The sequence below is a fragment of the Scleropages formosus genome, chromosome 18, assembly GCF_900964775.1.
Source record: "Scleropages formosus chromosome 18, fSclFor1.1, whole genome shotgun sequence".
Taxonomy (NCBI): domain Eukaryota; kingdom Metazoa; phylum Chordata; class Actinopteri; order Osteoglossiformes; family Osteoglossidae; genus Scleropages; species Scleropages formosus.
The window spans coordinates 16,763,811-16,778,435 of record NC_041823.1 but is presented as its reverse complement, the minus strand read 5'-3'; the positions used below and the strand labels follow the sequence as shown (position 1 = coordinate 16,778,435).

The 14,625-nt window shown below is 42.4% G+C and overlaps 1 protein-coding gene across 3 annotated transcripts; it reads right to left on the bottom strand.

The window, feature by feature from the left end:
• Positions 1-1,921: 1,921 nt before the first annotated feature.
• Positions 1,922-14,568, bottom strand: trim33l (tripartite motif containing 33, like). Of its 3 annotated transcripts, XM_029260126.1 has the most exons (19): positions 14,039-14,568; positions 13,670-13,918; positions 12,256-12,356; positions 11,669-11,807; positions 9,856-9,973; positions 9,562-9,678; positions 9,151-9,265; positions 8,821-8,967; positions 8,598-8,709; positions 7,401-8,449; positions 6,764-7,025; positions 6,076-6,106; positions 5,776-5,964; positions 5,474-5,497; positions 4,442-4,549; positions 4,235-4,337; positions 3,248-3,316; positions 2,964-3,098; positions 1,922-2,800 (listed from the first exon to the last, which is right to left on the bottom strand). In XM_029260126.1, exons 2-19 carry the CDS (start codon positions 13,911-13,913, stop codon positions 2,552-2,554), a joined length of 3,312 nt encoding a protein of 1,103 aa, XP_029115959.1. In that variant the 5' UTR covers positions 13,914-13,918; positions 14,039-14,568; the 3' UTR covers positions 1,922-2,551. The 3 variants fall into 3 exon arrangements, with proteins under 3 accessions (XP_029115959.1, XP_029115958.1, XP_029115957.1); XM_029260125.1 differs by lacking the exons at positions 5,474-5,497; positions 9,856-9,973; positions 11,669-11,807; ... (1 more) ...; positions 13,670-13,918; positions 14,039-14,568 and having other exon boundaries at positions 1,924-2,800; positions 4,442-4,632; positions 5,802-5,964; positions 6,764-7,022; positions 9,562-9,670; XM_029260124.1 differs by lacking the exons at positions 5,474-5,497; positions 9,856-9,973; positions 11,669-11,807; ... (1 more) ...; positions 13,670-13,918; positions 14,039-14,568 and having other exon boundaries at positions 1,925-2,800; positions 4,235-4,334; positions 4,442-4,632; positions 5,802-5,964; positions 9,562-9,670.
• Positions 14,569-14,625: the final 57 nt, after the last annotated feature.

Below are 14,625 nucleotides of genomic sequence, written 5' to 3'. Positions count from 1 at the left end.
TTCTGTTAGTGTAAGTGGTTGGTGCACTTTTGTGTTGTTCTCTGAAATGTAGCCCTCGGAGATCTGGAGAAAAGCGTCCGTTAAATGAATAAATGAGAGACAGAGTCCCAGAAATATGTGATATGCCCCCCCATGGCTTGTTTTGGCACAGTGTTACAGTACACTTTGTACAACATTAAACTGTCACAACCAACCGTCTGTAGTTACTGAATAAAAAAAAAGATGCGCGACTGCACGTACCTTTTTATTAGTCGGTCCTGTCCTTACAAGTGCTCAATAATAATTCACTTTTAACAAAAGTATGTATTATGCTTTTTTTTATACATGAGGTATGAATGAATGTTTTTCCTAAATAAAGCGAAATAATTTTTTTTCGAACGTGACATTCATCATGTGATCGTGGATTAAACAGTAATGACTGATTTTTGACACACAGTAGTTAAAGTGTGACTCGGCGACCCGCAGCCGTGACCCTTCTTTTTCAGCGCGGTTGGTCCACAGCGCGAGGATACACACTGTGGTAGTGACACACGGGCTGTGTGACGTCACAGCTCGCGTCACACCACAGCGGGAACAAATGCAAAAGCTGAGGCGTTTTCACTTTCGCCTGGAGAGAAATATAAGTAAAACAAGGAAACCGTAAATTACTCACACATATTTGTAACTGAATGCTTTGCTGACAAATTGCGACCTTGTACGACACCACTTTTTTTTTTCTTTTAAATTTTAGTACTGTCCGATGATGTTTAATTTGGCGCCGTCGCGTGGCAGCGCTGGAAAATAACCTTGGGACACTGACGTTTATTTTGCGTGATCTAAATTTTCAAGCTTTAAATTTTCCTGATAGCTTCGCACCTGTGCTTCAGACATCTATATGACCGATAAAATCTTTATTTACAGAATAAATGCAAAGAAGTGCATTCTGTTACCTCAGCTGTGACTGCTGCACTTCACAGTTTAAACCATGTGGTTCCTCTGCTCATTTCACTCTGGCTTATTTCTAAGTACTTAATACCTCGGTAATACTAAATACCTTCATTTACTGCTCTATGCCTAGTAAATGTGGGATACATGGGTAATACTGCCGAATTGTGCATTACTTTGCAAGCAGAACTCTAGACTGTAGACATGGCAGAGCAGGCCAAGTACGGCACTGGACTCGAGTTCCCTGTTGAATCATTCATTGCACGACAGGTTCATCTCAGTTTGTGTGTACATATGTACAATGTAAATGTTCATGCACTCTAGCTCTTGAGATCATGCCTGTTAATGGATAAACCTTCACGCAACTACTCCTGTAATGCAACAAAAACGTTTATATGTATATAGTACTGTGCAAAAGTTTTAGGCACTTGAGGGAAAAAGCTGTCAAGTCAGAATGCTTCTGAAAATAATGCTATTAATGAACTTCCTACAAAGCTTAGTAACCATGCATCGTCAACAACTGCTTGGTGGGGCAGGTCAGGGGTTCGAGTCCCACTTGGGGTGCCTTGTGATGGACTGGCATCCCGTCCTGGGTGTGCCCCTCCTCCTCCTCCTCCTCCCCCTCCAGCCCCACACCCTGTGTTGCCAGGTTAGGCTCCAGCTCACCGTGACCTCCGCTCAGGACCAGCAGCTTCAGCCAATGTGTGTGTGATCTAAGTGCCTAAGACTTTTGCACAGTTCTGTGTATGTATGTATATATATATATATAATAAAAATTAGTAGGAAGGAATCATTGATATTCAAATGAAGTTTTATACAGCTACTCATGTGACGTACATTGGTTCATATGGTGGAAAGAAACTAACTGTACTTCAGAATCGTGCATCTAAATCTCTCTTTCTGCTAATGTAATGCACACATTGTAATTTCTATGAGATGTACATCGCTTTGGAGAAAAGCATCTGCTAAATGAACAGATGTAAATGTAAACGTATTTCAAAATATTTGTCCACTACGCCAGTGGTCACCAAAAGTGGACTTCAACTTAACAGAGCTTACCCTGTGGAGATAATGCTTTATGAGCCAGCTTTGACAAGTTACATGACTGTTCCTTTTTATTTTACCTCTTTTTCACCAGAAGTATTTAATATACTTGATTTACAAAAAGCATTTGTATTACTTTTAAACATTTTTCTACAATGTTTTGCTATCAAATTCTCATTCCAATTAATGTACCAAAATACAGTATAAATCATGAAACAAAGACACCACATGATCAGATAGAAACTTTAAATATATATAGGATAGGATATAAAAGGATATATAGGATATAAAAACCATTTTGCTCAGATTAGGTTATTAGTCAAGAAAAGGTCCTGTCTAAATTGTTTTGACCCTTCTTTTGGATCACATTTTATAATAAAGGACATTGATTACAATTTACAATGCAGGTTATGTACTGTATACATCATTTCTTTATCCATTTACAGATTTTCTTTATTGGTGCAATTCAGTTATAAACACTTGCTGTTGTGTTATGACCTTCCCAGCATCTTAAGTGACAACCTCTCCATCATGAGTCCAGTCAAATGTTGGTCTCAAATAGTCCAACACTAATGTCACCAGTTTAGTTGTTGCTGCCTGTGCCACTTCCACCATCCTGGCAATGTTTCTTCACAGGCACATCAGGACTGAACTGCACTGACTCCTCCTTGCTTTTCACTCTCTTCCTGGATGCCTCCATTTCCTCATCATCCGTACTCCCCACAAATCTGCTGACAGGGCATTTCAGGAGGGAGGGGTGGAGGCTCTTACCAAAAGTTTTGCTCAACTCCTTCTGGAAGAACCTTTGCAACTTTGCAACCATCTTGGTTTCCTGAAAATTATAGACAAACTATTTAAGAAAAAAAATCACCCATTACAGGACTATATGCTATGGCACTGTCCTTTACCTGTCGTTAATATGCATGCACTTGTAGAATAAATTAAAATGTAACTGAATTAAATGGATAAAATTAATAAGCAGGAAGTGTTCATACCTCTGAAATTTCTAACAAAGTGTCCAAGAGCACCCATATATCAGATACAAATTCAGAAGGAGTGCGGTAGGAAGGTGACTGTTTTCTTAATAACCTCCCTCGAATTAGATTACTGTCAATATAATGTGATGAGAGCTGGAAGAGAGAAGGGAGATTTTTTCGATTCACATGGGTACCAACATGTCATTCACATTACACAACAGCTGTGTTAATTCCACAGCCACTTATTTAAATACTGTGATGAATCTTTTATTATAAAAGTAAGGAATAAAGAACACACATACCTTAACTGTGTGAAAAAGGACAGTGCTGTGTGGATTACACATTAAGGCCAGTAAGAGGTACTCACATTTCTGTCATCAAAGAACAGAAAGACATCAGTAATAAAGACTTTAACAATACAGCAATAAAGAGCAGCTATGGCTAATTTATTTATTTTGGCAAAGAGTCGCTACATTTTCTCACTGAATCAGAGAGCATCATCATTTCTGTACAGATACATTTTATTGCATGATATTTGCGAGACTAAAAATAAATTAGAGATTCAACTTGGTACAGAATGTACAATGGAATGATGGGAATGAGTCATTAATAGCATCAATACTTCAGCCTTGTGCATCTGGTTTTGACTAATCCAGTTTAAGGAGATCAGCTCAGTAAGCATAAGTTAGCTGATATTTATCTATACATCAACTCATTCCCAACTGATCTTATATGGTTTGGTTTTGGTCTTGTCATTAACATAGTAACTCTTGGAATTTTGTGTCTGGAGTACTATCAAAAGCAATCCATACTGATATACAACCATGTCTAATAATATTAATTTTTGGATTTCCTGAAAACCTTTCTCTACTAAGCACTTTCTCAGCTAAGCAGTGTAACATTGTTGCCTTTGCTTTTACTATAGAGAAGCAAAGAATATCTGTTGTTTGGAGATCTCCCAATATCCCTTGTTTTCCCTCTGGATCAAAGTAAAAAAAATTAAGTTCACTTTCTTCCCCCATTTTCACAAGTCTTGTCAATCATTTTTACTCTTTCTGGAAATCCTGAATAGAATGCAGTGTTGTCTAGAATGTATGTTAAACCCTGTAATCTGTAAAGTTTTTTCATATGTGTTCTTTTGTCATATAATGTTTTTACTGAAGTATGTTAAAGTTTAAGGGTTGGGAGGGGCAGGTCTTCTAGGTTTGGAGGGGAGTTATATTGTTGTGTTCAGTTTCTATGAAAAATCCCAAACGTAACTTTGGAAAAAACATAAATTTCATACTTACTTTCTGATCAGGTAAGCTTAGGGAAGGCCTTCTCTCTCTCTCAGTGCTGTATGGGTCTTCATCCTCAGAAAGGTCCTGACATAACAAGCACTTCCACTCACTGCTATCAGCAGACAGAAAAGTCACAAAAATTTCAATATCATGGATCAAAGGGGGATGGAGAACAGCAAATGGTGCAGGGAGAGCAGCAGTGTGTGGAGCGCTTACCAACTGGTGGAACTGAGTGGTGGGATATGGCAGTCCCTGTGAAAACCCCTCCCACAACGCGCACACAGCTGCAACTGCCCGGGGGTCCGACAGACCGCACAGTTTGTTCTCGTGACCCGATGGGACACAGGCAAGTCTAGCGGCTGAGACGTGCCTGAGAGATTTGGCTCAGTGGAGTTCACTGATGCAGACTGTAGAGGAAGGGGGAAGGAAAAAGGAGAGAAAAATAACTCCAGTAACACAGAAAAACAGCTAGTGCAGGTTGACTGGCAGTTAGGGGGCTCAAAGTAGTGAGGACAAGGGTGATGAGGCTGAAGGTGATGCAGCAGTGGGAAAACAAAGTCAGGAAGTGCCCACTAACAAGGAGTGATGGATTCTATTCTATTGTTCTATGGTTACAAACTGGTGACAGGTCTACTTGCCAGGATGAGCACTGACGGAAGGGGCTGGGCAAAACACTATAGCACAACTGGACTCGCTTTAGACCGATTTTAGAGGCGAGTGGCAAGTCCCTTCTTTGCAGACTATGATGACTGGCTGTTTGTAAACCAAGGTTGGTGGAATGACAACACTTTAGCTTTAAAGGAAATAGGAGGTAAGCAACAGACACAAACAGATACAGGAAAATCACACAGCGCTTTTATAACAGAGTACTACTGTATTTCTGAAGACCATTTTGAAAACATTTAAATTCAGATGTGCCATAAATAACCTAAATTGGAACCAGGCATATTGAAGCCCCCAAAGTGTTTAAATTTGCATTTTAATTATTACAGAGCAGTGAGAATAAAAGGAATCTTTGTAAAAGAATGCTCTTTTAGGGATGTTAATTAAATAATAGATTTTTCCTACCCTTTCTGGACACTTGTACTTGTTATGCAAAAGCCTCAAGGAAATCTATCGTCTTGTGCTGATAAAGGCATACAACAGAAATGTTTAACTGAGATGCATTTTTTTTTTTGCTGGGGGGGCACAGTGGCACAGTGGGCTTGGGTGGGCCCTGCTGTGGTGGGTCTGGGGTTCGAGTCCTGCTTGGGGTGCCTTGCGGCAGACTGGCTTCCCGTCCTAGGTGTGTTCCCTCCCCCTCCAGCCCTACGCCCTGTGTTGTTGGGTTAGGTTCCGGCTCGCCGCGACCCTGTTTGGGACAAGCGGCTTGAGACTGTCTGTGTGTATTTTTTGCTGCGTAGATAGAGTTGCTTACTGCACCTTCAAAATACTTTATCACACTTTTTCAGTGATACATTATGCTTTAATATAGGCTCTTTTGGTTTTCACTCACTAAAAGTAATTCATTGAAAATAGATAAAAGACGCATACATCTTTGTGTTCTTGACCCGTAAGTCTTCACAGCAGTGCTTACCTGATGATCCCCATCAATAACTTCAAGGAAGACTTTGTGCTTGGTGGACCCTGGGAGGAGGCGAAACTGGGGAAGTGGCTGACCAGGGGTCGGCAGTGAAATTGGCAGCTGCAGCACAGACACCCGAGGAAACATGTTCCCGTTGAAGGAAGCTCCCTCAGTGCTGTAAAATGTCAAAGGCTACATTGAGATGATCATATACATTAAGAATTTGGGCCAAATAATGAAATCATCAGGTGTTGCCAATCAAATACAACTGCTAGTCCAAAAGTACCTGGAAACACTCATGCTTGGCTTATAAACACCTGAAACAGAAAGACAAAAATCCATCTTTAGATTTACCATGGCCTGAAGTCAAAATAAGGGAAAATACAACAGTCATGAAAAAAGGCACTTAACACATTAATTTAGGATTTAATAAAGATTACGATATTTAATAAAGATTACTACCTTTATATGAAATAGATTTGTGGTTAATATAAAGCCTTGTCTAAAAATGCCTTAATCAGGGTTGATTGATTGATATTTTCAATGGAAGGAAGCAGGAAACGGAAATCAGGAAACGCATAGAGTTGCCTATACAGTATTTGCATGCTTTACAGAGCGAAAGACAGTGGTGAGTCAATTAAAAATACAATAAAAAGAAAAATACTGCTACACTAAATAAGTAGTCTGTTGTAGGAAAGTATTTTAATGTCTCTGTGGCAGACAGCACAAGGGTGTGGGAATACACTTTGTGAATACATACACCTAGTTACCATGTAAATAAATGAAAGTATAACGTTTTGCTCTCATTTGTTTAACTGGGTTCTCTTTATCTCATTTTAGGACTTGTGTGAACATCTTACTATGTTTTAGGTCATATTTATGCAGAGGGAGAAAATTCTAAAGGGTTCACAAACTTTCAAGCACCACTGTAAACGTTCTGCTGATTATAAACAGGGACAAACAAAAGCGCTTACTTCTTTTTTCATCTTCATCAGAGGAGACTTGAGAGGTGGTGTTCTCTGGTCTTTCCAGCAATTTTTCAATACTTATTGGCATTTTAGTGGTCTTGGCTTCTGGTGTTTGACCGGCCACGAGAACAGGCAGACCATCATGGGGCAATTCTTTCTCATTTGATTTCTTCGAGTCAGTGTTTCTAGTTGTAATATCATGGGGATCATTTGAGTCTGTCTGAGAAATAGAATCCTGTTCAGTGCAGGGCTGACTCTGTGCTCTCTGCTGAATGACAAAAAGGAGACAATTTTAAACAGGTAGATGAAAAGTGTGTGAAACGGAAGCTTAAATGCTAATGACTGCTATGAACAGGGCAAATGATGGAGCAATGACACCACATCAACAGAAAAACCAACCAGCAGTCCTTTTCAGCTCAATTTCCCCAAACTCAGTCATGCACAGGTACTGGTGTCTATTACATATTAAATACGTACACTTGTATGGCATTCACATGCAAAAATTCCATGATGTTTTAAATCAAATACTGAGTAAATGTCTTGAATTTTAGCAGAAGCAGAGATGGTATTGTTCATATCCACCAATAATCCATGTGCTAAAGTATGGAAAGACTCAATATATAACTATATAACTTCAACATACCATTGTGGGACCTATGGTAGATACGGCTCCATTAGCTGACATAGTGACATGTTCTTGGACTTGCAGCCTTTCAGGAACAATAGCCTCTGTGTCAGGGACCTCAGCCGGAAAGACATTCTCAGTCTCTGTTACAGTTGAGGTGGGTTCATTCTCTGCAGCATGGGTTTGTCTGTCCCTGTCCAGTTTCCTCCCACAGCCAGCAGCAGCAGCCCTTTCACATGGAGAATCTGCTAGAGCTTTCACAGGAAGGAAACCTGATGGGCTCTTTAAAGGTTGTTCTTCTCGCCTGAGTGAAATGTCACTCAAGGACTTGACTGATTCTATAGCCAGGTCCAAGTGCCAAGGTTCAGTTGGGACTGCGTTGTGGACCTGAGTAGAGAGAGTCTGCGTAATGGCTTGAACTGCGCATGTGGTAATAGTTTCTGTGTTTCCATCCAAGATACTGGTGGTGGGAGGATCTAATGCAATGACAATGGGAGGTGGGGTGACGGGGTAGAGCCTGACTGGAGAGGAGACAGACTTCAGAATAATTAGTGGGGAGGCAGCAGAAGGTTGAGACTCAACAAACTGAAGGCCATCAGGTAAGACAGGGCAAACTGGGCGAAGAGCCAGTCTGGGCTTTTTTGGTTGATAGTTGTGAAAAGACCAGGTCTTACAGTTTTTTGCTCGGTACGGACGAGTGTGGTATTGGAAAGAACGCAACGGAGGTCCAGGAGAAACATGGCTAGATGGAGAAGACTGGATAAAATGAGGAGTGGCTGGAAGAGCAGAGGATGGATGAAATGTGACATTGGCATAAGAGGAAGTAAAGGGAGGCTGCTGGAAGGAAGTGGGGACAGAGCAGACTGAAATGGGTGTAATCTGAGAAGGATCAGCTTGACACTGGGTTGGAGAGGGAGGGAAAGCAACAGAAATGGAGGTGTAATTACGGGAACCAAGGGGTTTGGAGACATTGTGACCCTGAGTTTGGAATGGCCGATCCAGAGTCTGGTTTGGATTGATATGAGCATCTGAGCGAGCAAAGGGGACTTCTTCAGTAATGATTTTTCCTGAGGAAAATGAAGGGAAAAAGACAAGAACAGAAAAAACAGGATCACTAACAGCAACAATAAGGTATGGAAAATTTATATATACAGCATTTGATAGGCTGTGTAACAGCTAACAAAGATCTTTCTCTGAAATCACATGATGCAGTACCAAATCTGGTGATACGATTACAGAGGTCCTGGTCAAAGTGGAATTTCAGGTCCATCACAGATGCTGCAGGGAAAACATTCTGGGATAAAATGTCCTCTAGCTGAAACTGAATCTGTGATCAGAGGGATAAAAAAAAAGAGAAGAAAACAGGATAGCCAGTAAGGATCCCCACCATCTGGCTGTAAGTCAGATCCATCAAAACTGCTCCCGTGATCGTTATTACCTGTCTTTTGCTGGAAAGTAAAGCAAAGTGGTTGCCTGTGGCTAGTGCTTTCTCTGTGAAGGACAAGACGTGCTCCTGCCGTTCCCGAAGCCTTCTAAGAATGGCCTGCCTCTCAGTGACTCGCTCTGCCTCTCTCCCACACAGGTCCTAGTGAACGACAGGATACAAAGCTCACACTGAGCGTCACACACCACTTATACTTACAGTGTTGGTCCTCTCACCCAACAACTATATGCTACTAGACAACCAAAATAACCAGGGCTATACAGGGGAAAGTAGTAAAGTAATAATAGATTCACTGGAGCCTTTTTGATGATTATATATGGATACCTGCACATCCTTGAACAACTTCACCGATCTCTTCATCAACACATAGCGCATGCGAACCAAGGTTTCCTGCAGCTCATCCTTTAGCCTGGATTTCATAACTGTCAAGTCCAGTAACCTGAAAGAAAGGTTGCAAGTGACTGTGATTTCTATACACCAACCTTTGTAATATATAATTAATCAAGGCCACTAGTATAACGATGATGGTGGACTTACAACATATTTGTCTGAAATACTAATTAAGCAAAACATACACATCAGGACTGTCACAAAGGTGACTAAAGATTTGCTAGTCAGTTTGTGAGATTGTTTTCTAGCCAGTTGCTTAAAAGTAACCAACTAGGTTTTACCCTGAATACACACAGATGAACGGACACAAACACAGATGTGCTCAGGGTGGTACATTCTTGATACCTTCCATTCAAGTCCAGGAGACTCTCTTTCACCATGTTTTTCTGCTGTCTCAGTCTTGCCAACAGAGACTCAATCTGCTCCCTTTGACTTGTCAGGGCCTCATGGAGGAACTGGTAACTTAAAACAGTAGCAGAGGTGTGAGAAAAATGGAGCAGTTTCTACAACACACAAGGAGTTCATTACAACACTAATAAATTTTCTCAGCTGTTTGGCAACACTCTGATTTCAAAAGGCATCATATGTTTTAGAATGACGAAAGATTGACTTTTATGTAGAGCACAGATTTTACTGTACCTGTGGTTTCTGTGAAAAGTCAGCTGACAATCCCGACATGTCAGCTGATTGCACGATTTACAGAAGAGCTTCACTGGCTCCTCTTTGTGAGTGCGGCAAAACAACGTTGGGGTAGTGTCTGGTAAAAAGGAGGTATAGATGTTACCAAAGTCACAACAACGGGGTAGCAGGTGGCAAAGTGGTCAGAGCCATCACCTTGAAATCGAATGACCAAGGTTCAAATCCAACTTCCTTTAGTGTTACTCATGAACAAGGTACAGTCTGTCCTCGCTATCCTTGTGTATCCTTGTATCGATTTTTCACTATTCTCGGACACCTCACGGCTATCCACAGCCAGGCACAGCATGCAAAAAATTTTGAGACGCTTACCACGCAGCATCGCACATGGCTCCAGCAAGGAGAGGCTGCTTCCTTGTTCTCGCGGTTCTTGTGTCAACACGTGTGTTTGTGTGACATTAAATTTGATCTAAACATGACCTTAACGTATGCGTTGATAATTATACGTTTAAAAATTAAAATGTACGCTTAGAATGGGTTGTGACTTAACTAAGTAGGACAAGTACTAACAAACAAGCTTATTGTGACACCCAGAAGTAACCAAACACGTGCAGGGCGAGGTGGTGCCTCTATGTGTAAGATATGATTTGAAATAAGGTCAGCAAGAGGTGGGGTGTTAGCTGCTTCTGCTTCCACGAAAAGAGCAGAAACCAATAAAAAAGAAAGTTCAGAGAACCAAGAAGGTGAAAGTCACTAATACGCCTGTTTTTGTGCCGTGAAAGAAATTACGTATGAGCTTTGCACATAAAGGAAGGCAGCAAGGACTGATTGGGGAGACACCAAGATGACTGGGGCTCTCCCGTCGGTACCGTCGCTTCCGAAAAGACATATCTGTCCCGGGTCTTTTCCTGTTTAGTGTCTTTTTCTCGCGTCTTCTTTCTGCACATTGTCTGGCAAGTAAGCTTAATTGTCCTGTAGTCGTCTAGGTTTGAGTGGAGAGAATTTTCTTTCACACAAGAATCTTGTAATCCACTTTTTCGCAGTTTTATGCTGTTTTTTGCTTTTTTTTTTTAAAATTAATAATGGCATCCAAGCATATGAAAGGTATGCTGGCAAGTGTGCAAAAGCGAAAAAAGGCTGTGATGAGCCTCATTGATAATACATGGGTGTTAGATAAACTTTGTTCTAGGATGTAGCACCCATAGGCCGTGAATTCGGTGTTAATGAATCCACAATCTGGTCATTCCGCCAAAAGACAGAAAATATTTGTAGAGCTGTGTGTGAATTGGCACCAGAAAGAGCAAAAATTACATCTGTGGTTTGTGATGAGGCAATGTACCATTGTACTATTACCAACAAAACAGTGTATAAAATACATTTATAAAATGCACAATACAATAGAGGTGTATAGTAGACAGGGTCCTGCAGAAATCTAACCCCCTTTTCCCCATAGGATAAATGGTTCCATAGAGAGAGCACTGTAAGTTACTTTGGAGAAAAGCATCAGCTAAATGAATAAATGCAAACATGCAAATGGGTAAATAATTGTAAGGAACTTAGTATACAAATCAAATGTTGTCTCTTTGGAGAAAAGTGTCAAATAAATGAATGAATAAAGAAAGTCATGTTCTCCAGATCCACAATTCAGCATTAATGATTCGGTAGTATTACTAATGCTAGATGCAACATATGCTTACTAATATACTGGTGAAGCTACTGAGACAATCATTTATATACCATAATGCAATATGTTTGATCTTGACACAAATTTCCATCCAGTAATATTTGGGTAATTAGGTGTAGTGTCATGCCATACTTGTGGGAAGCTTCTGGGGCAGGACAGTGTGATCTCGCGTGACCCTCACTCTCTGATGCGCAGACACACAGACTGAGCAGAGAGCTTCTCCGCACTGCACACACCAGCCGCTGATTGCAAACTCCTCACACCCGGAACACTGAGAGAAGCAGAGAGAGAAAGAACTAATTAATTGCATGCACACACACACACACACACATATTTTCGGAACCACTTGTGCCATACGGGGTCGCGGGGAACCGGAGCCTACCCGGCAACACAGGGCGTAAGGCCGGAGGGGGAGTGGACACACCCTGGACGGGACGCCAGTCCACCACAAGGCACCCCAAGTGGGACTCGAACCCCAGACCTACTGGAGAGCAGGACCTGGTCCAACCCATTGCGCCAACGCACCCCCCGAATTAATTGCATTTTTTAATTATTCAATGTTTTTCTTACATGAACAAACTAAATTAGTTCTGGTGTTTTTAGTTCTAGTTTTTCAGTCGGGAAGATTATAACCGTGTTTGATAGCATTTCAGGGAAAACTGATTACTTGGCAACGCCGTCGGGATTCTGAAGAGGAGGTGAACTCTGTAAAAGCTTACCTTACTGACTTCCTGAGTACCCGAAGAAGATGCAGAATACTTGAGAAAAGGGTTATCCGTGACCTCCAGCAGAGCATATGACCGTTTACACAGCGGACATTCTAGGGAAACGGAGAGATCAGTTTATGGATACAGGCACGTTAACCGTATTTTATGATCTCTGGAGCGCCGTCATTTGTATTACCCAAACGGTGTTTGATTCTTCGATCACGTACGGCAATGTGTGACTTAAAAAAAAGCATGAAAGGTGCAGTGGCATTTTGTGTGCATTTTTTTTTTTAAATTTTTCTCTGTCTTTTAACTGGATAAATATGAAAAAAAATTGTGTAACACACTGCATGTCAGATTAAAGCTAGTGAGCTACATTAGCCCTCCTGTAGAGACTCCTGGTACCCCGCGATACCCAAGATATCTGAGCACCTCAGTGACAGAAAGTCATATTTTCCTGTTATGTGCTGAACTGTACAGTGGGTTATGGTGTCACATCCCATAAGGTTTATATGGTAATACATGATTTTTGTCTTTATGCACTATGTCAATCCCCGAATCCTTGTGCAAGTTGCCACTCCGCTGTATCACAACAGGTTGCTTTTCTGCAGCTTAATGTTTTATGAAACCAAGTAATACGTGGTAATAACAGCATAATGGAGTAATACAAGTAGTAAACATGATCCGTTACATCACCTCAACAACAGAGCAACAGAATTTCTGAAACTGCCGCATTCTGGGGATCCATGGTGGACCAAAAGTGACCTGCCTGTATTGTCTAAGCTTAGGGCAGGCAAGTCCTGAACAGACAGTTACAAAATATAAAAACTTAATATCAGTAATATCAGTACCCATTCTGTGGGACCTTAGTTGCTATGCTTAAGTAATAAATGTACACTTCTTGTGCTGGATGTGTAATAATTTGATTATGGCTAGAACTTACTAGACTGAGAGGAGAAAAGGCAGGTCCACTAAAACTTGTGACATTTCACTAGATTATTATTATAATATAATAATATAGTGTGTCGACTGTGTGCTTCCAACGAGGTGAGACGTCGTGTTGCTTTTTCCGGTTTCTGGTTCGAACGCTCGTTCGCAGTACCCTCGATATATAAAGGTATTTACCCAGAACTGATAACGTAAGAATACCCTCCGTCACCCCTGGTGTAATGTAGGGGGCAGAATCGTTGTAAAGTTTATTATCTAACATTGTAAGTTGCCTTGGTTGGGCAAAGGAGTTCCGAATATCGGTTACGTGGGTTAGCGAACGCTCGAGTCGATCGTGGTCATGATCATGTCAGCCATGTATAATGTTATGTAAAGCAAACTGGACAACGCAACTGCTTTACATGATCATGTAGTCTCTTCGAAGTACGTGGCAGTTCCACGGACTCGTCAGACTGCGGGCGAGCGCGCGCGCGCGTACCTCTCGTGCCCTCACCGGCGGCGGGGCACGCCGGCGGGAACGTGCACGCTCTGCACAGCGAATGTAAGCAGGGCAGAAGCTGGGGGCTCGTCTCGGGCCTCAGAGCAGCTCCGCACGCGCCGCAATCCCCGAAGGACACGGGGGCGGCAGGAGACGCCGGGCACGTGGAGGGGTCCTCCTGGGAGGAACGCGACCCCCCGTCCCGCGCCTGCACCTCCTCGGGGCGACCGTCCTGGGTCCACATGCCTGCTGTACCTCACAACATAAAGAACAAAGAATAAGCGTAAGATAAGGCTACGATCTGACGGACGGAGATAAAGCCGCGCCGTGGCCGAAGACGTGCGCGCTCGACGACGTCGTTCCACGCACCGCTGGCTCGTGTTCTCCGTACAGATTCCTCTGGAAAGCGGCGGGCAGAAGCGCCGGATTTATTTCTCCTCCGAGGTTCCTCGCGGTTTCCTATCCAACTTGAGCGAATCCTTCTCGTCGCAGAAAACACGCGGCATAAACCACCGTCGCTTAAGGAGCGTTTATGAATTCGCTGCTTCCGTAACGAAATCCATGCCACACACAGCCCCCCAGTACTACTGTAGCACAGTGGCGACGGTCACTTCTTCAGCGCGAGCCATGGTGGCATGATCGTCGTGGATCTCTTTTCAGGAATCCGAACACACAAACATCAGCGGCAGCGAATTACCCTGGTAAAGTGAAGGGAGCTGCATTAAGACTATATATTATAGTTCCAAAGTAAGTTCACAGAGAGGCGGGAACGGCTCCGTGCTTGTCCTGAAGTGCCGTTGAGCCGGACGCACGGGAAGCTGCCATTACACACCGCTGAAAGAGCCGGAAGACGCTCAAAATACGCACGCACTCGCGTAGTGGCGCGCTGCCCTCCCCCTTTCTCTGCGCGAACGCGCTTCGTGTTCTTTCGCAATCATTTCAGCAGGCCGGCGCAG

Coding starts and splice junctions, on each gene's coding strand:
- trim33l (XM_029260126.1), bottom strand. CDS start 13,913: ATGTGGACCCAGGACGGTCGCCCCGAGGAGGTGCAGGCGCGGGACGGG. Junction 11,808..12,255: donor GTACTCAGGAAGTCAGTAAG/GTAAGCTTTTAC, acceptor TGCTTCTCTCAG/TGTTCCGGGTGTGAGGAGTT. Junction 9,974..11,668: donor GCCCCAGAAGCTTCCCACAA/GTATGGCATGAC, acceptor CCTTTTTACCAG/ACACTACCCCAACGTTGTTT.